Raw genomic sequence first — 27309 nt, 5'->3', positions numbered from 1 at the left:
AATAAATAAAAATCCCTTTTGCCTTTTAGGGTTGTAGGAGGGTTTAGATGTTTCATTTACTTTAGCTTTAGCATAACGAGAGGATAAAGCATTTTTTCATTTCTTGTTTCTCACTAATTAAATATACAATCACCCGGTGTTCTTTGTAGAACACTCATCGAGTCTATTATTTAAAATATTTAAATTCATATTGTTAACAAGTATTTAAAATTAAATTTAAAAATATTTATATATATATATATATATATATATGTATATATATATGCGTGTAAATGTAACATAAATTTTATTAATATTAAAAAATAAAAAGCTTTAGCGTTTTACGTTCTTTTTTTTCAGTTTTTCAAAAACAACAAGAAATTGTACTAATTTATGTACATACATATATAGATATATATGTTATATTTATAAAGTGAAATTTTTTCATTTTATACCCATCACCGAGCGACGGAAGGTGTATTCATTTTGCCAAAAAATTTGCGACACCCAGAGGATGCTTCAAAGACACCAAGAAGTATATATAACGTTGGCTTGTTCGCGTTTAGTATTGAAAATGGGCCAAATCGATCGAAGGACACGTCTAGGGTATCACGTGATCTGACAACACCTCCGTTTTTCAAAAGTAATAAAAAATTGCTTTTTTGGTTATTACTCACAACCTTCAGCGGATAAATCTATAAAAATTTCATTCGATTTGTGTATTCTACGGAAAAAATTGACCATGCCAGTCCACACACTTCTATAGTATATCAAAATTTATAACGGACAGAAGTAAGCTTGAAGTCCCCTATAAGCTATGCGCATTCTTGAGCATAGTCAAATTCCAAAGCATGTCCGAAACTTGTACGTCTGTCCAGCTGTGTAGTATGTATGGTAAGCAATCTCTCGTTTGCAAAAATGAAGAGATCGCAGACAAATTTGAAAAAGAATTTGTAAATGACCAAACCCCTCAAAAGTCACGCTTTACACATAAATTAGGACAAATAAATGATATAAATTTCAGCCTTTATTCTATAAAATATAAAAAAATCAGCCACCCCCACCCAATATTATAAAATAGGAAAAGGTTTTTATTGTTTTATTTTTTATTACTTCTTAGGATAACGGTGATGGACATAAAAGATTCGGTCACAACCGAATATAATTTTGTTACTTATTCAGTTTTGTTTTTCTTTTTTTCATTTCAACAAAATGATTGAATTGCAGACAACTCTAACAGAATTCAATTTACTTAACTAATATCCACTTACATGTACATACACATTATAATCTATAAGTAGTTTCTTATACAATTTCATATAGTTATTTGTTTGCCATAATATCGGAGAAGTTTATAGAAATTTTTCACTTTTCCGTTAATTTGTTTTATGTTTTTCTAGAAGTTCACAATTGTAGTCAGTAATCGTAATGTAATAGTAATAGTTTTTTAACTTAATTTCTTATATAAGAATTTTTAAAATTTTTAATTTAATATAAGGTCAAAATTTACTAAAAATAAAAATTATAGAAAAAATTAATTTTTTAGATTTCTTTTTTAATTAATTTTTCACGTTGTCAGAGTAGTTATTGTTATTATATTTTTTAATTAAGTGTAAGCAGCAAGTCGATTTTTCTATTATTATTAAGCTTATTGAAGTTCTTCTTAGGATATCCTCCATAGATGTCCACTGAAATGAATGAAAAAAAAATTTCGATTACTGTCGTTATTATTTAAGCATTCAGTTATAAGTTTATAATTATGTATGATAAGTTTAAGACAAAACCACTCTAAACAATAATATGATAAAGTTTCTTTTGTTCTTCATTTCAAGTGAATCGTTGACACCCCATCTGTAATCGTTTAATAACGTTGGAACTAACGTTGAAATATTGCAAAATAATGCATTAATCGTTGGCGAAAAAATTGCCCTTATCCTTCTGTAGACTTATCCCATTCATAACTAAACAAAGCGTGTGAAGATAAATGCGAATTTAGCTAGGAAAGACACCTACCATTTCTGTTACCAAAACTCTGTTAAGGACTTAACAGAGCTCTGTTAAATAACTACAATTGAGATATAGTTGGATTTGAAAGCCTACTCCCTCCATATTAAAAAAAGGAAAATATTTTTGTGGACATTTATTGAATCTATATGAAAATACCTTTAAAGATAACTAAATACATTCAAATTCTGCCTGTGAGAGCTATTTTTAACGGTGTTTTAAAATTTGGTATGTTAGCGAAAAATGGATTGGGATAACGAGCAAATTTGAAACTCTAGTGCGGCCAAACTAGAAAATGTCACCTATATTCACCTATAGCACGTGAATCTATATAAAAACGTCTGTCCAATGACCAAAAGAAATTCAAACTTTTCTTTCGGGAACTATTTTTAACGATCTTTGGAAATTGAATTGAAATTGAAAAATGTATGTGATTGTGTGTGTGTGTGTTGCAGTTTTAGCAAAACTTTTTATAGGGCAACGTCAAAACATCCAAATTTCCATTATCTTTTTCAACAGTTTCTGTTTACATTGTCTACGCCAATAGTCTACGCCTTTCTCTACATCAATTGCCTACATCGTTGTCTATGTGGTTGTCTACGTGATTCCCTACGTCAATTGTCTACGAGGTTCCCTGCGCGATTGTCTACCTTCTTCTCTGCATCGATTGTCTACGTCATTCTCTACATAATTTTTCTACCCGGTTGTCCACATCAATTACCTACGTCGCTCTCTGCATGCGATTCTCTTCGTCAATCATCTACGACATACTACATGGTTGTCTACGTCATACACCCATTACATACAATACAGATATGATTGCAAAAAAATCCTATCTTTTTAGAACAATGGTTAAATGGAAATGGAAGCGCCACAATCCTTGGTGGTGACACGCAAACATCTATATAAACACACCGGCAAAGACATGAGCTAATCGATACATATTCCTATACTAATCCGGAACTTAAATATGTGTGTGGGCCTGAGTGTTGCGGAGGGTTGGCACAATTAAGTTATTGACCTCAAATGTGATAAAAACTTTGAAAGTTTCTTTACTCGGGTTAGCATTGAAAATTGGCCAAATTAGTGAGAGCACATGTCCGCAGTAAAATAAAGGATAAACTGAACGCAACTGTAATATTTATTTGCAAGAACGGAGAAAATCGGCCATGCCCACACAAAACTATAGATAATTAAATTTTCTGTTTTTCCACTTTCTTGAGATTTTACGCTTATTAATCATAAGGCAGAATGTCTGTAATTGTTTAGTACTTTCCTCAAATGAAGACCTACCTAAAAATCTGCTAATTCTTAAAAGTACTGTAGACATGGCAATCAAATAAAAGGATTGGGAGAGTAGCATGCGGCAAGCTATTTATTAGTTGCAAATTAAATACGGTGAACGTCACGACTGACTAATTTTCTCATCACATTACCATCTATATGGGTGTCAAAAATAAGGACTTGGAGAGTAGAACGCAACCAACTAAGTATGCTAATTCTAAATTAGGTTTAGAAAAGCCCAAGTTCTTACATACAGTCATTATGAAAGTGATACGCTAAAGATTTCAATGGTTGTGGATATACGAGGTTCTATCCCAGTCGAATATAACTTTCTTACATGTTACTACTAGCGCAATACAGTGACTTGTGAATTGCTATTATTATTGTTGTTGTTGTTATGACACAATTCATTGTAACCATAGCATAAAGAAAATGTTCTATCGTTTTTCGTTTCAAACTAAATGTTTTCGCCATTAACCTAATTTAGGCTAAGGAGTAACAAAAAAGTTGTAAAGCCGTATCGAACTAGATTATGATGCATGTTATAAGAGCCTTTCATCGTTTGCCATCCATCGTGCATATAAGTAGATAGCAAACTATTCTATAGATCTGTTCGATAATATTTTTGAATCGGATATCATCTACAACGTGATTCGTTGATACAGACTCTGTTTGCAAATCCACATGAGATAGTAAGATGCAAATCGATAGAGTCATAGGCAAAAAAATTCATATATATGTTCTGTTGTTCGATGTTGTGAGGCTTCATTAGCACGTGTTCAACATCCTACTTGGTACTTTGGGCGCAGGAGCTCGACTCAATCTTAACGGAATGCAAGCGAATATGCAACAAAGCGCGTCTCTTATACAATTTTCCCCTCCTAAGAGACCAGTAATAGTTCCCTTTCATTTTCCACCACTCATAGCGCTGGTCTTCGCATCCCCAATCTTCGGATTTACACTTCAAACGATTTTGGAAAAACTTTGCAAAATTGTACAACAATTGAGTATCGATTTTAAGAAAATGTTTTTGCAATTAAAGCGTTAATTAGTTCCCTCACTTCGTTTGACTAAAGCCAGTTTGTCAAGACGGCGACCGATGGTAAGAAATCCTCTCAACGAATAAATTCAACAATGATAGGTGTTAGCGGTCTTTGCATTGTGACGTCTTAATTTAGAAATTTTTTTTTTTTTTTCAAACGCAAAATATAAAAATTAATCTGCTGTCTAGTACTGGATATAAGAATAGCAATAATAATAAATAAAAGTTATACAGATTTGGCATAACTTTTTAGATTTTATAGACATTTTATTTAAGTGTCAATTTAAGTGCGGATACTGTGTACGTTTTATTACTTAGTTGTCGAATAGTTTGCATACATTACAGGAAACTGCTGTTGAGTCAGTTAATTTAAGCAGATTTCTTCATTATAAGGCTAATAAAAATAAAATGAAAAAGAACAAATATTATGTGTTCAAGCTGACGAAATGGAAGAAATTTCCTTGAGGAAAGGAATGTCGTTTAAAGTTCTTGTCTTTATATTCTCATAAGTCTTTAAAATCAACTCATATCGCATTCAAAGTTTAATAATCAAGATTTGTAAGCGATAGAAAATTATAAGATTTTCAATATAGAAAACGCTGGAAACAAATACGATACGGTGAAGAGGTATGTAGGAGTACATACAATTGTAATAGTATATCTGCTTTAAGGTACATATATAGGTGAACTTAAGTAGTCAATAAGCATGTAAGTACTAAGTATGTGTTTAACTGTCACCTTTGTTACACAATTTGACTGACGCTTACGTATAATATGATACTCATACCATTGTGAAGTGTTTTCATTCATGTATAAACCGACACAAGAATGTGTACGCAAGTATTTACAACTTGGATAGGCTTATGAAATATTTAAAAGCATACCTTTAGGATGTTTGAATTTCACTTACAAGCCTTTTTACAAACGTTTACGAAAGAATATGAAACACTTTATGTTTACTATTTTGTAAGCCTCTTCATGGCTATAAAATTGAACGGTATTCAACGGTAATAAGATATGTTAAAAACGGTATATAGAATTAAGATATGTTAAAATACAATGCTAAGTTCAAACTAAATAATTGTAACCAAAGGCAGTTTGTGCAATTAGTTACAAAATATAAAATATGGTCTTCGATATCGATATCGACAGTAATTTGAATGATGTGCTAGTATATAAAAAGGCTGCAGACTTTAAAGATGCGATTTCCTTGCCATTGCTGTATTACGAAAACTTCCTTTCCAAAACTAGGTGCGCAAGCGTATAATGTGTCTGCTTGTTGTTTAGTTACAAAACCAGATAAGGATCAAAAATATTCGCTAATGTACGTATTAACCACTTTTCATCAGTTTAGAAATGATTACATGATCACATTTTGTTCTTGAAATCTCATATATAAGCGCAATGCTTGTTAGCGCCCCGGCATTCGATCTAAACTCGCATATCCTTTTCTTTTTTCTTTTTCTCATATTGAGTTGATAAATAACCCGTGGCACTAAACGGACCAAGTACAACCAGTGCGTAACAAAGTAGGTGTGTTTGCTTTACATTTAAAATGTTTCCCTCATTTCTTTCTCTGAGTACACTTTCTTACATGCATTATTATATACGTATATCATTGAGAGGTGTGTGTGTGTATTTATGTACATATTATATATTTGCTATTGTTGCTTGCTGTTGTTTAAGGGCACAATGAAGGAAAGCTTGCACGCGTCTACGCATACATAAACATATATATATATATATATATATATATATATAAAATCATATTGCTTTTGACATTTTAATACTCGTACACAAGCCGTTATCCTTGTTACTAGTGCAGGAGCAACAAGTAGTTTAAATTTAATTTTCTTATTCGCAGCAAGACGCAGCAGCAAGTTAAGTGTATTTTCCCACAAAATAAAAAGTCCTTAAAGACATTTTTCTTCACAAGACTGTCTAGTCTTATTGCAAAAAGGGAGCTTAACAGATTTTCAGCGCACACAAGCCAACTTTACGTACTTGACACTACGCTAGTCAAGCAAACTGTTTACATTCAACACATATTTGCCTTTAATCTTTTGCTTCTCATCCATCTGCACTCGTGTATATTGTTCCAGGCACATTGTACAACGTCATCATCATTATTGCGTGTTGTTGTCTCTAGTGTAAGAAACAGTTCTTTTTTTTTCTTTTCTTTTCTTTTTTATTCATTTTCCTCTTTGTATTGCTTCAGTTCGAAAGATTGTTGTGATTTTACAACTTAATCTGTTGCTCTCTCTCTCTCTCTCTCCCTCTCTTCATATTGCATTTAGTGTCATCCTTTCATAGTTCGCGTTTAACAATTGTTTTCTTATAATTTTGTTTTTTTTTTTTTTTTTTTTTTTTTTTTCTTTAATAAAAATTATACTTTCTTCCTTTTCTTTTCGATTATTTCAATTTTCAAGTGATAGCAATTCATTTATGGATGTTTGTATGTGCGAGCATCGATGAATGCATCCATAAATGACGGTTACACATATCCACTCAACGACAACAGATTAAGAGATTTCCAAATGAAAATCGTAAAGGCGTTGAAGGGCATAATCTTTTACATTCGCATGAATTTGCGGACATAATTCATTTGTTTAGCGAATTTGTAAACAAAAGCAAATCTAGAATTTGTAAGTAATTTTCACAATTAATTCTTAAGTAATTATGCGCTCCACCTAACAACTAAGAACTTTTCCTTGAAGTGCTCCGTATGTTGATTTATTAAAATCCTGGTAGTGTAGCCTGCGTTACTCTTAAACTTACACATGAGAGATGATGGACTAGAATGGTTTGATTAATAGTCATTTAATATATTTTTCATGAACGATTTTTGTATTCAAATCGATTTCAAAATTAAGTCTCTAGTTACATTGAAATGTAATACTTGACCCACTTATGAGCAAAAGAAAGAAAAATTATCTGAGAATAAAGAAAAAAAAACAATATTTTAATACTAAGAATTATTCATGTTCGCCTGCTTACGTCCAGCTGTGAGTCAAACTCTTAAAAACACCAAAATTTAAGCACAATACGACAAAAAAAGACAATGAATCTTAATTATTAAGTCCTTACGTCAGATGGCTTAATAAGCTTGAAAAAATGTACAAGTTGCGAGGATTCATAGTCGACCTTAGCTTCGACTTCGCATATCTATCGTCTCAACAGAGGGTGCTAAGTGAACTTAGCCAATAGTAATTTGATACGAGTCGGATAAATGGGTTTAAGGTAACTCAACTAGAAAACGTCTGTTTCACAATCTTGCCTATAGGCAACCATGCAGTAAGTACGAACTAGGTTACCGACAGACTTTCACACAAAGTTTTCTTATAAAATTTCAAATTTAATTTATGTCGTTTATACGTGCTTTCCCATAGAATTTGACCGCCCGTGAATCCCAAATCTCGTCGAGCCGTTATTCGGATGAGTAGCCGAGTAGGTAAGAACCGCAACCACAAAGTCCGCGTTCGCGGGTACAAATCTCAAGTGCAATTCGAGTTAAGCAAAAAGAAAGTCCGCCTTGCCATCGTATACCCTGAGAAGTGCAGGACATCTGTGAGCACATCTGGAATGAAAGGCGAACTCAACCCCCCAAGGTAAAAAAAACAAATCCACTAAACGGTTAGCCAACATTTTCTTCCATGATTGATGCAATCATTTTTATATGAAACTTTCAAGTAAAGTGCTTTAAGAAAACTTTGTTATGAATTTAAGAAAGCAATTTAAAAATCTTCCGTTTTTATCTAATTTTCGATAATAATAAAAAATCAGAGTAGGTTTAAGCTAATGGTTGACTACTATCATGCACTTTCTAAATATCTAGCGAGTCTTCTCTGTTATAAAAATATGATGAGCTAATGAAGATTATTACCGGATACATACGTCACTGATGTCTTTATTACACATATTTTACTTGGGTATGGATTTACAGAGTTTAGCGTTTGATGTTTCATGAACATGTTCACATGCACACAGGAAAACATGAGCTCAGTACAGCACCTGTAGTTGGGAACTAAAGTAGAAAATTAATTCAATCATTGGTTAAAACATCAAAATTCGAAACGTTTAAGTCAAGCGAACAATTATATTTAATTTTCGATGAGCAGCCATTACCGTACGTAGCGACACGTTTGAGATGTGATCTACCAACGAACAAGCAAATGGCTAAGGAATCCCATGAAAATTCTGGACAAATTTTAACATCATTTATTCATTAATTTCACTTAAATGGCATGATGTGTGGATCAACGATTACCTTCACTTCATTGACAAACCGCCAGAAAGGAAACAAATTTGTGTTATAATTTAATCATATAAATCATTCTAATCAAAAGAAAAAAGTTTTCTTCTCCCAGCTCTCTCTCTCTCTCTCTCTCTCTCTGGGTTGTAGCCTTCTATAAATAAACTTCCACTATGCAAAAAGTAAAAAAAAGAAAAGAAAAGAGAAAAAACTCTACCATCCCAACCATGACAAATTGTTCCCATCAATTTTTTATTAAATTATTTTCCATAAAAAAGTTACATCACACATTTTATACGTTCCCTTGCCTTCTCACTTTTGTCGCTGTTCGCTTCTTCTTCTAGCTTCTGTCTTCTGTCAATTGACCCTGAATAGCGAAAAGTTTGAAGAATTAATAATAAACTCGCGGAAACACATAGCTACATACTCGACTTAGTGATGTTGATGATGTCAAAGCGCTGAACAATAAGAAAAAATTAATAAAACACATTGTTAGGTTTTAAAGGAACTGCATCCACTCTAATCCTTTATTCGAAATGGATTGCAGAAATTTGGCAAACCGCTCCTAACATCAACAGAAGTGCTTGACAGAAAGGCTTGACGATTTCAATAAAATTACTCTGATCAGGTAAGACGATTAGCTTGCTTTAAAGAAGTCTCTCGTATTTTTTGAGCGAAAACCAACAATTAATGAAACATCCTAGGGAAATATTAAGAGTTCCAAGGGAAGTACATTTGTTGTCGCGAACTTATTTATCAAGCATTTGATGGATACAAAAGAAACAATTCTTCGGGAAGGATAAAAAAATATCGAATAAATTTCTGGGAAATTGCTTGATTTGGGTGGGTGCATGAAATTCGCCTCGACGCAACTAAATATATCCTCCTTGTTAATATTACTTTTATTCTTTTCTTTCACAATTTTAAGAGCACTTATTAATATATGGTTTGCCACACCATACAGATGCTAAGGTTTCTCAATGCCATGGTAGCATATTTTGTTATACAAACGACAACAGCAGCTTTATGTTTAACAATTGTTACATTGGGAAAAAAAAAAAGAAAACAACAGTGGCAGTCTTTGGCATTTATAGTCTTTGCTATCAAGTTGTATTCTATTGGATTTAATAAGCCCATAAATTTCGGAATACAATATAACAACAGAGGTATTGATAGACTTTCTACGAATGTTGCTCAAGTAAATTTTTTAAATTAATTTGTTCTTAATAGAATGAATTTGTTCGAATAGAATGAAAAGCAAAAAGAGTGCGACTTGTTTGTTTCTCTGTCAATATGTGTTAAACATATTCAAAGGCTTTGGAGAGGTGCTATGATGAAAGGAATATGTGTATCGACTCAACAGCTTGGGTTAATTATGGACGAAGCACTGACTCGTCCTATCACTCAGATAAATGTTTAGTTTTCAATATCTAGTGCATATATTATTATCATTATTACTATTGCTTTGTTTTTACCACTGGCCACAGTTACGCATTTCAGCCGTATTAAGCAACACTTTCAAGATTAAAGGCTTGAACGACGCATTTATAAAGACAATCACCAAAGCATAGCAAACTTTAAAAGGATTTTAGGATACTTTAAGGCTTAAGGCATTAACAAGCAAACTAAGTCCAACTAAGTGCAACTAAGCCATTAACATAACAAAGAATATTAATCAGCAAATCAAGCAGCAAGGTTTTAATGTAAACAGTATACATACATGCAGTAAGCAACAGTATACAATATTTAGGTTCAAAGTATTGTTACGAACATCCCAATTCTAGTTTCATGTCAACTAATTGATTTTCCCAGAAAGTAGCTTTCCGAGAGACGCAAATACTCAGTGCATATTCATGGCGCGTCATGCAGCTGCCGGCAGACGAAAAAGATTAGCGGAAAACGCATCAAATATGATAAGTCGCTTATATAAGCAGGATATTTGAGCAGGATCAGTTAGTCGGAAAGAAAAATTTAAGTCGACAAGAAAGTTAAGTGAAGAATGCTGTAAAAATAAGTAGATTGCAAATAGTCCTACTCTTAAAAATTTCTTCTAATTTCTTCTAATTATGATTATAAATAAGACCACGATGTAGTGATACGAACCTGATCGAAAAAAGCATTTCGTAACAGTATTAAAACCGAACATAGCTCTGAGCAACTACATTACGTAATTACGTGCGAGGTATGATCCATCGGACTGGCTTTCGAACCCGTCGCTCTCCACTTTGTATTCGCGAGTCTTCTGCCCTAGGCTAGTCGCAGCCTAAAATTATTAATTACGTAAGCGAACATTGATCTAAGTAACTAAATTACGTAACTGGTTGTAAGGTATGATCTACCGCACTGAGATTCGAACCTGTCGCTCTGCACTTGGCATTCGCGCGTCTTATGCCCTGGACTATGCGGTCGTTGTGAAAATCGTTAGGTAGATGTCTATTGCAAGCAGATCAAAATGAATCAAAAATTTTATTAAAATTTTACTCTAGTCCTCAAAACTCTTTAATTTTGTGATTCTCGAATGTATTAGGCCTGCCGACAAACTCTATCCGTTCCGTTAATAAGTTCCGTAATTAAGTTTGCGCATATATACTGTCAAAGTCAAGTGTTAGAGCAAAATCATTTTTTGATAACAATGCAGATTGCGGCTTGATTCAAACCTATTACAAATATTTCAACCCGAGTATATTTTGAAAACTTTCAGCTTGCAACCGATTGAACACAAATTTCAATGAAAGCCTCTTAATAGTTTTGTGTAGCGAATGACGCGGGATTTTTCGATTTTTTGACAGGTGCTACTATTTCTTTAAAATTTCTAACACCTCCAATAGGTATGGAACAACATAGAAAATTGCGACTTGCACGGAGGATTTCATACAGGAGTTGCTACGTGTCCGTCTTTAAAATATTTCGGTAAGAATAAAAAGGTGGGTAAAAAATTATAAGCAGTAATGCTATTGTGAGTCAGCAATTATTAGCCACCTTCTCGAATTTTGGAACAGTATAAGTAAATGGGAAATTTTTGAAATGGGCTAAGATTCAATTTTTGCAAGACAAACTCAGTTGCACACTACAAGACTTTTAATTACACTGCCAGTAAACGAAGCATTTGTAGATGAAAGAAATTTTAAATGTAATCCCCCAATGTTCATAAGCGCTTCAGGCTCACTCCTTCAATTTTCATCCGATTTTCTTGAAGTTTTAATTGCCTTTGCAAATTCTGTATCGATCCATGGTTTCCACAATTTAAAGTTTCTCGATGGCTCAATTTAGTGGGAATTTAAAAAAAAACGCTTTGAATTCCCAACAACGAATTGAGATGGCCTCTAGAAGTGGAACTACATTCTTAACAAGTCTCTGAACTGCGACGCCAATATTTTGTCTTTAAAAATCTATTCTGCTTTCATACATAAAACCAGGACTGTGACTATAAATATGAATTTAACCTGCGAAGACGTCTATCACCTGCCTAAACAAAGCTTTGTGAACGCCCTAAGGGAGCTCTGTTAATTAGTTAGAGTTAAGATGTGATTTGACTTGGAAGCCTCCTCCGTCTAAATTAGAAAGTGCATAATATTTTAGTGGATACCTAATGAGTTTACATAAAAGCACGTTTCAAACAAGCCAAACAAATTTATGTTTGACTACGCAGAACTTTTGTTTACCAATTATTTTCAATCAAATTCGAGATGCTGGGGCGCCCAATCTAAAAGATTCCAACGATATTCATCATGTGAATCTATAAGCAAATGTCTTTCTGAAAAATTGAACAAATTCAAACCACCGTAGCCACCATGCACGCGAGCTCTGTTAGGAAGATGGTAGATACCTTCGCTAGTTAAATTCATATTTACCTTCAGCTGCTTCAGAAATATTCCTATGTTAACTTTTCAGGGAGCCCGTAAAAAATATACATCTTTAATCAACATCAAGCATGTTCAGCTGTCCGTCCGCGACATCGGCTTCGTGTGTGATATCGGCTTCAAATTTGCAAAAGAACTTGAAATTAACCCAAGGCGGTGAAGAGATATGTCTACAATTCAACAAAGAGTTGGAATACCTTTACTTTTCGTGATTTTCACGCGCTACTCGTACACTAAAATATCAGCCACGCCCACCCGATAAGATAGTTTATAGAAATGTACTTTTTACCTTTTCTCTTCAGCCTTTTTCAGGAGAACGTGGTGCATATAAAAAATTAGGTCAGAAGCAACTTACTCGTTTATATAAAAATTTAGCATGATTCTCTTAATTTAAAACATGTAGTGTACGCGTGTGTAATATTCATTCTTAACCAGTTAACTAAGCAAGACGCATATATACGTAATGATCCCTCCGTCCGTTGTCGGATTTCATCCTAAAATTTTACATGTGTTTGCGATAATGCATTTTAAAAAATATTTTTGTCATTTTGTTAAGTCCGCTTATTACAACCGAACTTCACGTTACACATACTCTCAGTTTGTCGAGTATTTTGCTGAAGGGTTTGATAAAGTTAACCGGTTAAGGGGGCCCTAAACTGCAGCAATCTTCCTCTAACTATTTAAACCAAAAAAAATCCAAATTTAACTGATCAAGCAAAACGTATTTAAAAAAAAAAAAAAAAAAAAAAAAGCAAGCAATTAAACATTTATTTATGCATTAGCTTTCTTTACCGAAAATATTTATATACAACGAACCAATAAAATTATATATAAAAATAGATTTTCATATTAAGAAATAAAGAGACACTCATATCCAAAGAAGTATGTTTCAATTACATAATAAAGCATTCCGCAATTGTATCCAACTTTTTTCCATCCTTAATATGAAAAACATTAACATATTTTCAATTTAAATGTCATCGTTCAAGTGAAATGAAGTGAAGTAACCGTCTTGCGATAAAGTGAATAACTTGATATGATGTTAGATACAGAAATAATTCGTTCTTTTCCGAAATCGAGAAAAAATTGTTTGAAAGTAAATGATAGACAAATTCTTTCAAATTTGATTTTTATTAGTTGTATGTAGATGCTAATCCATTTAATTAAGAATGAAAAAAAAAAAAAAACAAAAAAAAAAAAAAAGTGAAAAACTTGTAATTGTCGGATTTACAAACTTAACGAAAAATTCAATTTTTGTTGACCAACTTTGGAAACTTTTCTTCCAGAGAGAAAAGACGAAGAATGCTCATTTTGACAGCACACAAAAGTTGCCAAGAGAGCCGTCGTAAAACATTTAATGCATATATATATATATATATATTTATATAAATATGCTTAAGTAAGGCATAGTAACTCGAGCGAAGGTGGCGTCATAGCCACTAACGGCGGTGTAATGTTGGCAAGAAAAATCACGGTCCGTTAAAATTGTTTGTCACAAATTAATTTATCTACAGAAACTGCTTTCAAAGACAAAATAAAAAACATTAAAAGGAAAAAAGTAAAAAAGTTATGTACAAGAATTTGCATAATTTACACATCGGGAAAAAAATCGCACAGCAAAAAACGAAGAAGAAAAAAAAAAAAAAACAGCAGATTTTATCTCACTAATAGTCGGCTTTTGTGACTTTGCCCTCTTCTTTCTTTTTTTTTTTTTGTTTGCCTCTTTTATTTTATTGAGAAAAGAAACCCAGCCACCCCATCTTCGCTTTATAGTCCGTTTTAACGTACATTGAAATGCGCTTTAGGGTAAAGTTTTCTAACTCATGCTGCCAAGCTCCTTAAAAATTAACTGAAAATGTTTGCCTTACACGCCTGATTTGCTTTGGACATCCTATCGTGCGCGCCAAAGGACGACAGGTATTTGCTATTCGCGACGCGTAAAGTCCAGTTATAATTTACCTTAAGGACATAATTAATTTTTCATAAGCGCAAAGTTAAAATTAACCAAAAGTGTATAATTTTTTCTCAAAGTCTTGTCTGTTTACTTACGTCGTGCATAATCGTCGTACGTAGGTGGGCATTTTACATTAATATATTCACGAGCGCGGGGAAGGTGGAAAAATTGTTCAATTTTCTTTGTTACTTGACAGTAAACTTTTATAAAATGACGGTAGCTTTGGTTACTCAGTTATATGCTGCATATAAATACCAGCAAGTTTCGAACGAATGGATAAAATGCCGCAAATTGTTTTATTCTCCAACCTAGGGTTCGTTTTTATTTTTAGGAATATTTTGCGAAAAAGTATCATCGTTTCCTTATTGCGTTTGTTTTCCATGAAAAAGAAGAAAACGAAGACAAAGATTACAAAGCCTCTCTACGAATAGCGTAACTTCCCTTTAGAAATGTTAAGGTGCGTTCTTTTTCTTTTCATGTTTTATCGTAACGTTTGACCACCGTGTGTACCACCGATTAGAAAGGGATATAAATTGATTGATATTTTTTATGAGCTGGTGTGAAAAATATTGAACCTAGCAATAAAGATACGATACTGATAGCTTCGGTGCTTATCAGGCTGCCTAATAAATTATTGGTTTTTCTTTTTGTTTTCTTAAAATTACTCCGCAACGATGTCTTAACTCGGTCTCCATACACACTCTATAAGGATTAAAGCGAATGGATTCATTCCTTCTACTAGATATCTCCACAATGGAATATTTGACTAAGAGCGTTATAGCGGTGTTTTTATTACTTTTGGCAGAAGACGAAAATAAGACGTTGTGGCTCACGTTGGTACCTTCTTTTGATAGGCACAAGGCTGAAAGCAATATAACAAAAGAAAGGCGGGAATCTTGTCAATTGTGTTTGATTTTCCATTCGCCTTTTTAGAGAGGGCTTGCAAAGGGTTTATGCTGAGTTTGAGATCGATATTTGCAATAAATTGGAAGCTACGGCTTTCTGTCTGTATCGTGGGGTGGATCTTATACACAATTCACCTATTTTCCGACCCGAACTGTAGCCATAAACAATGAGAGTTTGTGAAAAATCTCGGCCCTCGGGTATACAGACGAATATCAGTTAATTGACTTTGAATTTTCTGTTGAAGAAGAAGCATGCATATATTCTTCATGTGGCTATATATTTGCATGTTACAGTCGGAAGAACAAATCAAACACACTTTCAGCTTTCTACGGTAGATTCAATCAAATTGAGGTAAAAAGAATAAAATTAACCAAAATAGATAAGTAAATTCAATGGTTTACCAAGTGTTTATAGTAAATCTAAAAAAAGAAGAAATTCGAACAGTGTACGTATTCACCATATATCTGTAAAAATGCTTCCTCTTTACAACAAAAATTAAGTTTATATCTTTAAAGTGTAAACAAAAGAAAAAAACTATCTTTAGAGACTTTTGCCGGGTAGACAACCCACAATCCTAGTAAACCGGTGTTAGTAGAGGGCGCCACGTCACTACAATCATGTGTAGAATGTAGTAATAGAAATTGGACCCAAGCCGTTTATAATCCTTTTCTTATTGTATTTTTTTAAACATCAATAAAAGCAACTTGTGTGAAGAATTAAAACAAATCAAACATAAAGAGAGAATCATTCTCATTACGGACTACAATAAAAAGTGCTACTTAAATAATGATGTCGTACACGTCCCACAATTTGTATTTGCGATAAGTATCACTTAAAGAGGAGGGGGATGTTGCTACATATTTTACGTTCTTCAAGCCACTTTAAGTTGCGTGTATACAAACTTGAAATTCTTTTTTTTTTTTCTTTTTTCTTCATACGTATGTGTTTCTCTTTAATCTCTTCTGCCTTTTTTTTTTAGAATATCATTGAATTGGAAAAGAAATTGTTAGAATACAAGGCATTCGATAATGATTCAAATTGGCATAAATGACAGCAGTTGTTAATGGGAACCATAAAGATAAGTTCATTGTGGAGAAATGTAGTCAGCCAGCAAGCAAGCAAGCAAGCAAGCAAGCAAGCAAACAAGCAAGTAAGCGAGCAATAGGGGTGGCTGACTTCTTCGAAGATTACGCGGAAATTATATTTAATTTATTTCAGTTGGTTTTTTCTTAATTCCCCCACCGCCCACCCTCGCTACTACCCCACATATTATATCATTACATAAAGCGAAGATAGTACGCTATAAAGTCACAGATTCACAATTTATTATCTTGAAAATTATGCCATCAACATAATTTAAGCATAACTGTGGTAGAATGTTGTTCCTTTTTTTTTCGAAGATAAAAAATAGTCTTAAAATCTTAAATTATTGAAATTTTAACTTACCTTTTTCTTTATAACGATTGTGAGGTGCTAATGATGATTCTTTTAAATAGTTTACCACATTTAAACGGATACGCGGATACGTGCGGATCAATCGAAAACATTAAGGTTTCAATCTAAGTATTGTTGCTGTAGTTTATATGTATTGTAAGGTGCCGTCGAACTAGTGCACCCACGATGGTGGTGTTACTACGCTTGACTGTGTATATTGTACCCTTGCATTCATATTAGCACCAGATGACTGCGTCGATAGCTCCAAGCCTGATGTAAGTGCTGCGGTATTATTGCCACTATTTAGCAGTGGCGGTAGTTGTTGCGATTGTTGTTGGCTATGTGATTGTTGCTGCTGCTGTTGCTGTTGCAATTGCGCTTGCAATTGATTGAGCTGTTGGTGCGCTGTTACCATATCTGCGGCTGTTATGTTATTGGCTGTGTTAACGCAACCAATTAACCCATTATTGCTGCTATTAAGAGTATTGGTACTGGCATTACTGCTGACAGCTGTCAATGGTATATTGATGTCGAGCAAGCCGTCAATGCTCATTTCATGCTGCATCAACTTTTAAAAAACGGAACAAGGGCAAGTAATTTTTAATTAAAATCCTTTCATATTGCAATCTTTTCGACTTAGGGCAAAAAGTTTCCTTTTAAAGTCAATCAATACAATTTGCATTGTTTTACAAAATTTTCCATATACGGGAAGAATCTTTCAATTAACATTCAGTTCTACGTACCTCTTCAATGTTGCATTCCAGGCCACCTTGAAAATTGTCGATATTAAATTCAACAATTGGCGTCTCATTGTTTAGGGCTTCCATGCATTGTCCAATCAAAGTTGAAGCGCAATTATTGTCTGTAATGTTAATGGCATTAGTTTGCATCTATTTGCAGTAAGCTAAACATGAAACTTATGATAAAATGGTGATCGGGATTAAAGAGTACATACTCCTTTCCAATCAATATAAACTCTTTCCAATTTCAACTCTTCCGATATGCTCTACGAATTCTTCGACTTAAGTCAAGCAGAAAACGAGGGAAGAAACCAATTACTCTTAGTTGAATTCTAGCTTTCGAATTGAAACAAACTACTTAATAATAATTAAAAAATTTTAATCAATATATTGGTTCTATATGCCCAAAGAAAAATCCGATATTTGATGCGAATTGATTGATATGCACTAAGCGTTTCATTGATATAAAAGGCTTCCCTCGCACACTCGCTATGCACTGAGCTGTTTGTGTAATGCGTAAAATTGCATATTCCAAAGTTGTTGTAAGTGGACGCAAAAAAGTTTGCTTCTCCCGAGGAAAAAGGAAATAGAACATATATCTTATCGTATAAGATCGCGCGTACCGTAAACGCATTGTGCGTTATAAGCTACGTTTTGTTTGTACAAAAAGCTGGAATGAAATTAATATGGGCCTGATCCGTTTCTAATGCGCTTAAGAAACTTAGCAGTAAAAGGCTTCTTCAAAAGTTCACTGTAAACATAAATACTTCATTCATTTTAATCGATACCTTCTAGATTTGCGGTTAGAGATTGATTTTGGTGTTGGTGTTGTTGTTGTTGCCGTTGCTGCTGCTGTTGTTGTATCAGTAGCACAGAATTTGTACCTGTCGTCACCATAGAGCTATTATCCATTACTACTCCACTATAAGTATTCAGTGAGTCGGAAGAGGGTTCACTGTTTGGGTAGGCAGGCGACATGGTTGTAACAGAATTAGGCGAAAGGCCCTAAAATACATTACCATTATAAACTCAAAAATTATTTTCCAATAGAATTCGTTTAAATTATTCCTTTTTCACTTACGTCACGACTATTGTGTAAGCAGGTGCAGGTCAGTGAACGATGCAGCATACACTGTTGGATCTGCAGACTATTGTAACCTTGCGAAATGGGTCCATTAATATTATAGGCTTGCTGATTGGAAGGATAAGGTGGCGGTGGCGGTTGAGAAGCAATACTTGACGCGGCACTAAACCTGTGCCAACCATATGATCGTTTGGTTTCAAAGAGAAGTAAAATTAAATTGAATTTATTTATCTGTTCATAAGATTTTGTAAACTTTAAAATGACTTTTCATTGAAACGATTTTCTCCTTCGAAAATCCGTTTTAATATTCCCTACGATCGGCATGCAATGAATTATTCTTTATAGTGTTTGCATTTGCTTTCATGCTTTCAACGACTAATAAATGTTTTCATAATTTTTCAAAAGGAACGAAAAAAATAACAAAAAAGTAAGAAAAAGTTAAATTATAAATGACTGACCCTTGTTGCATCATATCCTTTTGTAATTTTAATTCTTCCGCTATTGAACCGGCCAACTGGTCCAATGTTGTCGACTGAGCTGAATTTATTGGAGCGTTTTGATAATCGGGTGAGAAGTTCCAATCCAGTTCCAAACCTACAAGAGCAGGTCGTGGACTCAGACGTCCACAGGAACTAGCGTTCGACGAGGCACGTTGCCGGAAGTCAGGTGATATGGGATAGCCACTAATTTTAATTTTCATTCAAATTATACAAAAATAAACAACGAAAAAAAGGAAATCAAATAAAAATAAAAAATTCCATGTATTTTAAATAAAAATTGAAGAAAATATATTAACTAAAATATTTAAAAAACAAATCGATGCCTCTTATAATTATATTTATTACATAAGTATTATATTTAAGTTTACTTCATGTTATTAAAAGCTAAACTTTTATTGCGGTAAACATGCTTAAGGTGGTACGGGCACGACTTAGTATGTATTGGATGGATGTAGTTGTTTGAAAACTTTTAAGCTTTAAAGAATTTTTTTTTTTTTTGTTTTTGTAAACATATATCTTACATTGGAATTCCCTTTTTTTTTAACTTCCTACTTTGAATTTTTATGATAGAAATATTAATTGAATGCTATTGAATGCGGACAAAATGAGTAATGAGTAATGAGTAATAAAAAGAAGACAACAAACTTTCCTAACCGATTTACTACACCCAAGCCAAGTTTTAGAGGGGGGAAAGATAGTGTGCATTATCATTTATTACAAATCTTAGGGAAGTTAGAACAAATAAGAACACTATTGTGGGCCACGGCCCACCACTAAATACCCTGCTCCACTATGCGGTAATTTGTCCTCGTAAGAGCGCTCCGATCCGAACTATTCTCAATAGCGCTCGTCGTTGGGTCAAAAGATTTCAATATAACAAATTTCGTGAAAATGTTTGAAAAATTGCTGCCTATAGGCTAAATAATACGAAACCGACAGAAGGACAGACAAACTTAAATCGATTTTAAAAATGATTCTGAATCTATCGATATAATAGTAGGTGGGACTATCCCAAGGCCTTCTTGGACTTAATATACGGTATAAAAATCAATAATATGGAGGATATTTATAGCATCGGAAGCCTGATAGTTTGACATGAATCGTGTATTTTCTTGATAGCATGCTGTCAGTAAACGTAATATGGCAATGCCGTGCACGCTAGAGACTTCAAGATCATAGATGTGTATAAAGTGTTGGAATTCTTATACTAACTTTTCATATATCTAGTCAACCTAAAGGATTTTCCTAAGACTTAACGGTACTCGTTACTTAAATGATTTCTTGGGAATAAACTAAATCCACCTAAAACTCTCTTCGGAACTTTCGTTAAGCTGAACAAGATTTAGGCATTCATAACAAATTTGTAAACGAAAAAAAGTACCGACTGACTGGCCACGGTAGGTAAGTTGTGTAAATTTGGAGCTTATGTAAAAAATCACGTATCCCGGCCCAAACGATCCTGGTATTTTGATACATTGGCACAAGCCTACGCTTGTTAAGCTGTTAACCGCGAATATCTTTCTTATATTGTTCCGTAATTCCATAGAAGAGTTTCGCAGTTGAATTGTCAAGGAAATTTTAAATAAATGCCACAACTACGTCTCGAATTTTTTCCTTTAGAATGAGATAAATAAAACTGATTTTTGGCTCTTGTTGTTGGAAAAATGCTTATTTAGAGAAGCGGACGAGAAAGGTTTGTGTTATATTTAGGACATGCTTAGTACTACTTACAATAATGAAAAAATCTAAATTTAAGTAAAGCATTATATACAAGGAAGAAACGAGAAACAAGCGCTACTTTAGCTAAAAACGGTATAATTTAAGGCGAACTTTTTTTAAAAAATTGAAAGAACAAAAGCGAAAAGTAAATATTTACCTATGCAGCGGACTTTCCGGAAACTGATCGAGACCTTCACTGACGCTACTACTTGGCGATGGTGTGTTATCGTTAAGTACAACACCTGTCACGCCGGCTTGACGTAAGGCTTCGACACGCTTTTTGGCGCGCCCTCGACGCTTCTCGTATCTTGAGGTCTCCATTGAGGCCGCACGTCGTCGCACCGATTTTCCCGGCTTAGCGTCAGGATTTAACATCCACCACGACGACTTGCCGGTACCTTCGTTTTGTACACGCATGAATCGATTATGCAGCGAAAGATTGTGCCTAATTGAATTCTGTAAAGAGACGAATGCGATTTGAGTGATTACATAAGTTTTCTGAAAATGAAATAAAATATAGAGTCAAGTCGATACACACAGCACACATCAGTTTTGTTATAATAATTGTCATAAATCTTATTTGAAAACGACTTCCTTCCATACTGCGTTGAACAATGGAAACTATGTAATAAATGCGAAATCAATGGTAAAAATCAAACACAAATCATTCGTCGCGTGCACAGTTATTACGGATGACAATGCCAATTTCTTGAAACGGTTTTTCTTTTATTTTTCGCAAAATTTGCAAAATCTACCAAAGAAACTGTTATTTGCTGAGACGATCAGTGCTATGCTATGCTATGCTGCATCTGATGTAGCACAACTTCAAACAATTTCAGCCATCGTGATATAAGAAAAACCCATGTAATAATGCTCCAAAAAACAAATTCAAACAACAAATAGCACAAGTATATTGTACGTATATATGTATGTATGTATGTATGTAATATAGTGTAATATATACCAACAATACGCGAAGACTTCCGCACTGGAATCGTTCTTGTGTCTTAAATGCCATTCAATTGTCTGACGACAGTTTTATAGTTTCAGTTCATTCAGAATTTCGCTTTTTCTCTGCATTACTAATTGGATGTTGCTGCCGGCAGCATTGCTCAGAAGACGCTGCCTGCTGATGCCTCGTAAATAAGACGCAACATCAGCAGCCGCATGTATATCGAAAAAAAAAAAAACAAAAACAAAAACGTCATCACTTAAGCTGTCAATTCATATTTTATAACACCCAATAATAAATGTGCGGAATTTCATACGAGTAGTAATAGCAGTAGCTGTAGCAGCAGTAGTAGTGGGAAGAAACGTTTAAAAAACGATACACCGACCGCGCGTTCTGAGGCGATACCTAAACCACCTTGCCTACGTACATTAGCTTAAAGCTTGCAGAGAATAACGTTGAAATAAAACCTTTATTTTTTTAGGTTAGTAAACTTTTTAACGGTTTACGGGTTGATGACGAGCTTCTATTTCGCCACATTGGCGCCATTTATCACCGTGTGTTACTTTCACATTCACATGCACGCACAAAACAAAAAAAAAAAAAATTAAAAGGAAGAAAAAAACCAAGAAAATTGTTGAAGGTTTATATTTAGTAACTATCAGTCCGTCTATCTTTCAGTTTGTCTGTCTGTCCGTCTGTCCGTCTGTCTATCTATTTGTTTGTCTTTCCCCATTCGCACATTCATATATACTAACAATAACATTTCCATGGCTGGGCACACATGCACACACACATATACATTGCGAAGAGCTTGTCTGAGCTTCACCATCATCGTCATCATCATCATCACCCCTTTTGTCCTGTATTGGGATATTCTGTCTGTGTGTGGGTGACTATTTTTAAGAGATGTCACCAAAAAAATCATAACTTTGGTTCTAGTTGTATTCGGTTGTTGCTTTTTTTTTTCTTCTGGTAAAAGGAAAAGCAAAAAAAAAAAATTTTTTTTGGCGTCACTCTAGCGAGACATAGATGACATCGGTATAGTTTTCCACGTTGAAAAGCCATCTGAAACATATCCTGTAAACCTTTGCTAAATTTCCGACACATATTCACATATACATATAACTATGTACACACATACACAAATTATGCGTGCGGTATTGTATTGTAACTTGAACGATAATTTCAAGTCTTTTTTTTTTTTACATTTATTAAATTAATAAATAAAAATACTTCCGAAGAAAATATAAAAAATTGTATAACGTCTCCAAATCAATTACCGACTCTTGAAGTATTAGCAACGTTTCTGGAGAGCAGCGGACAAATTTATAAAAAAAAAATAAAAGCCGACAAAGGATTTTTTGCAAACAAAGTAGCTTTGACACAGATCTCTATCATTATGGCTCTTCGGTGCAATATTTTCATTTTTACCAATGTTTCTATTACTGTTGTATTACTGCATTTACTGTATTTACTATAATATCCTTACTGCTTCGGTTTGTTTTCATTTGTCTTAAGCCGTAATTACTTCAAGACAATCATTTCGACAGCGTCGAGTGGAGGCTGGCTTTATAAACCTTGGCTTGATCGCTTTAGAATTTCACTTTTCTTTCCACATTTAATATGTTTTTTAATACCAGTTTCTTCTTCTTCCCCTTCTTCTTCTTCTTCTTAGTGATCTGAAGAAATTGACTTGTTTAGCACATCTTCACTTGTTTTTATGGCAGTAATTAAAAGCATAACTTGAAAAAAAGATTCCTTTGCTTTTCTTTTATGAATGAAATCTCTTCTTGACTCATATTTAATGTATAAATGAATGTCATGTCAGGCTATGATTAATAAGCTTTAAACAAAAGGAGAAAGTTATTTAACTTATCTCACTGCGAAAATAACCAACCAACCGCCCCTAATTTTATAAAAATAATTTATTATCAAGTTTATGATTTCGTTTGAAAACTAGCTCGCACCGGTGTCGCCATAAAATGTGTATACATGGTGTGCCCCTTGATTCTATTCCTATTCTGTTCATAAACTTTTCAAGAAGAAAGCATTTATTTATAAAAGATAATCAATAAAAGACCTTATGGTGTTTTTAAGAAAAAGCAAAAACTTCAACTTTTCAAAATTGATGCTGAAACCTTACCAACTTAATTTAGGCCCACGTGGGCCAATTGGGGTCAATTACATTAATAGGAATGTCACTGAAAACCGCGGAAAAAGTTTTGTTTGTCTTAACCTGAATCATGGATGTCCGCTAATTAATCGCAAAGCTTCGTGGATGCATTAGCTGGTCAACTTAATCGAGAGACAAAAGGCTTCAAGAAAAGGCGACATATGATTGAATAGAAGCTGAAATGCGTACAAATCGACTAAGAATTCGATACATAGTTGTATGCGCGTATAGTACATTAGTACATAGAGGCAGCACAAAACAAAATCAAAATCATTGATGAAAAAAAAAATAAATAAAAATAAATAGTGAAAGCTTGTCTTTTAATCTAAAGTTGATTATAATAAGTTTCTTAGCAAGTGTGGGCATGAGCGTGTATACGCATAGCGTCTAATTTCAAGCTTGTTTGTTTGGTGGATGTACGTCGATCATTTGGTATCATTTTGGCGTTGCAAGCTCAAGCTCCACTTCTAGGTCTAAAGACAAACAATAATACATATGCTCACAGTAATCTGGTCACGCTAATGGGGAAGATCTATATTTTTTAGGCAGGCCTATTTGTCACTTTTGCATTTCGAGGTGCCCCAGCTGTTATTGTGTCACAGTTAAATTTATTATTATTATAATTAGTGTAGGCAGAGAAATAAATTGCAAGAGTAAAGTCTTAAAGGTCTACTACCATCTAAGGCCAACGGCTTTATTGAAAACTCTACCTCACTTGAGATTCGAACCCACGACTACGACCACTGACTTGTTAGTCATCCGTTCAGGCGGATGATAGTTAAATTTAAAATGAATAATTATAGAGAATTGAAATATCGAAATTGATTGGTAAACGATAGGCTAAAGTGCACCGTACGCTATATAGGAAAGATTATCTTTAAACATGTAGTTGTGGAGAGAGTTTTTAAACTGCTCTCATACTCTCACAGAAAGGCTTAAAAGGAGCTATCAACAAAAGCCTGTTTATCTTAATGGAAGAGCAAAGTTTTTTCGTTACTGGCAAACGTTTACTTTCCTTTCTAGGGTTTGTCTGCGTTTAACACTCGTCAAGAATGGTTTACAGTAGCTTAGTAGCTGCCCCTCACTCTCTATAAAGTCTATCGATTCAATATCCGACTGTTTATCTATAAAAATAGCAAACTTTCTGAAGGCAAAAAATTGATCTGCAAGCGCAGATGTCATTTAAAATAATTTGTCTTCAAGTTGCAAGCAATGACGGGAAACGCAAGTGAAATATATGTTGAAGCGTTACATTAAGAATAACCTGTTGATTGCATATAATTAACAACAACACATTTAAACACTTCATCTTAATCATAGTGATGAAGCAATTGTTTAAATTTGTACCGTATCCATGCACGCATTAACGGCGCGCACGCAACAAATTGCTGTTCGTTGTCCGTTTAAAAATAAGAGAAAGCGAAATATTTCACTATTTTTTATGTTTATCGTAAAAATAGCGTTAAACTGCAAGAGAGCAGCTGAACATTTTCACATTGTCATCATCAATCGGTAACTAAGGTACAACAAATTTCAATATATAAATAATAAATGAAAGAAAAAAAAAAAAAACAAAACGCTCGCCAAACACAAAAAGAAATCACATTTAGATCCAAAAGCCTAGATATAAATTTTGTATTAGTTCGGTCACTTGTCACTGACCATTTATTCGATTTTTCCCTTTATTACTCATCGCATTTATAAAAAAGCGAAAAAATTTGTTTGCTTTAATTGAAAAGTATTTTAATATAATTTAACTGCTATTAACCACGAAATGATAAAATTAAAAAAAAAAAAAAAAAAAAAAAAAAAAAAAACTTTTTAAAAAATAAAATTAAAAAAATTAAAAAGGGAGGAAAAAAATATTTTTTTTTTTTTTTTTTTTCTTTTGTTCCTTTGCCACCGCTTTTTTGGGCGAAAGATAATAGAAAGGTAATGAATAAAAAAAAAAAAAAATGGAAAACGAGTATATAAAAACTGATAACAGATAATGTAAAAAGTGAAGCATTAAGTCTAAGTAAAACGACTTTTTAATTTCAAAATTAAAAATTCCGCCTATGATAACTTGCTAAAGAAAAGTAATTCACTCCGGAGACAACGGAGATAACAATCCGTACGTATGAATATGAATTGAATGGAAATGATTTTTATCTCCTAGAGTAGATATGGGCAACTGTCGGCACGCAACGCTCATCTCAACGATCCGCTACGTTTATACATTAATTAATTCAACTTATTCGCACTTAGCAAAAGGATTACAACCGGCTTTGTTGTGTAGCTTAGTTTGTGTAGTTTAAGTGTTTTTTTTTTTGTGTTTTGTTCATTAGGCCATGAGATAAGCGATTTAAAAAGCACGAAAATTGGTGCATAATGGCGGCTTTTTAATAATTAGTTGGGCCCTGTTCTGGCCCCGCCGTGATATGAAAATTAAAAATTGCCTCTTGCTGGGAAAGCTTCCCACAGCACAACGAAAGCTGAGAATACCTTGGTTTTTAAAAATTGAATGAAAAATTTATTTTCCTCATTACTCATAAAGTATAGCAAATAAATTTACGAAAATTTAAACGCATATTCTATGGTCGAGGCTGTAGCATCTGTGGACAAAAATGGGAAAAATTGACCGCGCCTATCCAATGTATAGGGTATGAAAATTTAATTACTTTTTCGATACCTTTAGCACGCAGAAATAAGCTTCAAAAACACCCTAAAGTGTACAAATTCTTGGCCAGCTACAATCCTTGAATGCACCTAAACATGTCCGCCTGTTCGTCTGTCCATCTGTCTGTTTGCGAAACTGTGTGTTTGTGGTAAACAGTCTTCCATTAGTGAAAAGGAAGACAGTGCAAAAGAAGTTGGACTTGACAGAAACTTTTTAAAGGACACGCCTACAACGCCTACATGCCCCTACGACGAAAACTTTTATTTTGAAAATAAAAGAAATCAACCGTGCCCGCTCCATACTGCTGAGCTTGAGAGTTTTGTTCTTCTACTTCTTTTGTCTTTTTCTGAGGTAAACAGTGATGGGTATAAAAGATTCAGTCCCGAACGAATTTAATTTTCTTATTTATTCTTTTTTTAATTCAAATTTACTTCACGAGAGAGAATAGCCCCGACGTTGCCATTTTTGAATATTTTTCCAAAATAATATTTTGTACTACTTAAAGGTATATGCTTAATAACCTTCCGGAATACTATTACTCTTTCTACTCAAGGAAAAAAAAACGTCGAAAAAGCTGCTTGCCCTCCTTACATTAATTTAATGCTACTAAGAAGAAAAAATTGAAGGCTCAGTTTTTATAACCTGCCAATTCCCGCTAAGGGCATGGTAAACTTAGCTTGAACTACTACACTGTATTCGCTTTTAAATTGATCTTAGTCCCTCTGTCTGTCTGTCCCTGGATAGAAATGTTCACCTTACAGACCACA

The 27309-nt window shown here is 33.8% G+C and overlaps 1 protein-coding gene across 2 annotated transcripts in view; it reads right to left on the bottom strand.

Moving 5' to 3' along the window:
* Positions 1-1552: 1552 nt before the first annotated feature.
* The window catches only part of LOC119638786 (forkhead box protein O), a 48527-nt gene continuing 22770 nt past the window's right edge, over positions 1553-27309 (bottom strand). For both annotated transcript variants that reach the window (XM_038035794.1, XM_038035796.1), the window contains 7 exons: positions 20916-21214; positions 18998-19222; positions 18537-18708; positions 18244-18460; positions 17459-17577; positions 16728-17283; positions 1553-1667 (listed from right to left, as the gene is read on the bottom strand). In XM_038035794.1, coding sequence (XP_037891722.1) covers positions 16888-17283; positions 17459-17577; positions 18244-18460; positions 18537-18708; positions 18998-19222; positions 20916-21214 — 1428 coding nt within the window. In that variant the 3' untranslated portion in view covers positions 1553-1667; positions 16728-16887. The remainder of the gene's footprint in view (positions 1668-16727; positions 17284-17458; positions 17578-18243; positions 18461-18536; positions 18709-18997; positions 19223-20915; positions 21215-27309) is intronic.

This window comes from Glossina fuscipes, unplaced genomic scaffold, assembly GCF_014805625.2.
Source record: "Glossina fuscipes isolate IAEA_lab_2018 unplaced genomic scaffold, Yale_Gfus_2 109, whole genome shotgun sequence".
Taxonomy (NCBI): Eukaryota; Metazoa; Arthropoda; class Insecta; order Diptera; family Glossinidae; genus Glossina; species Glossina fuscipes.
This window is presented reverse-complemented; position numbering and strand designations above follow the sequence as displayed.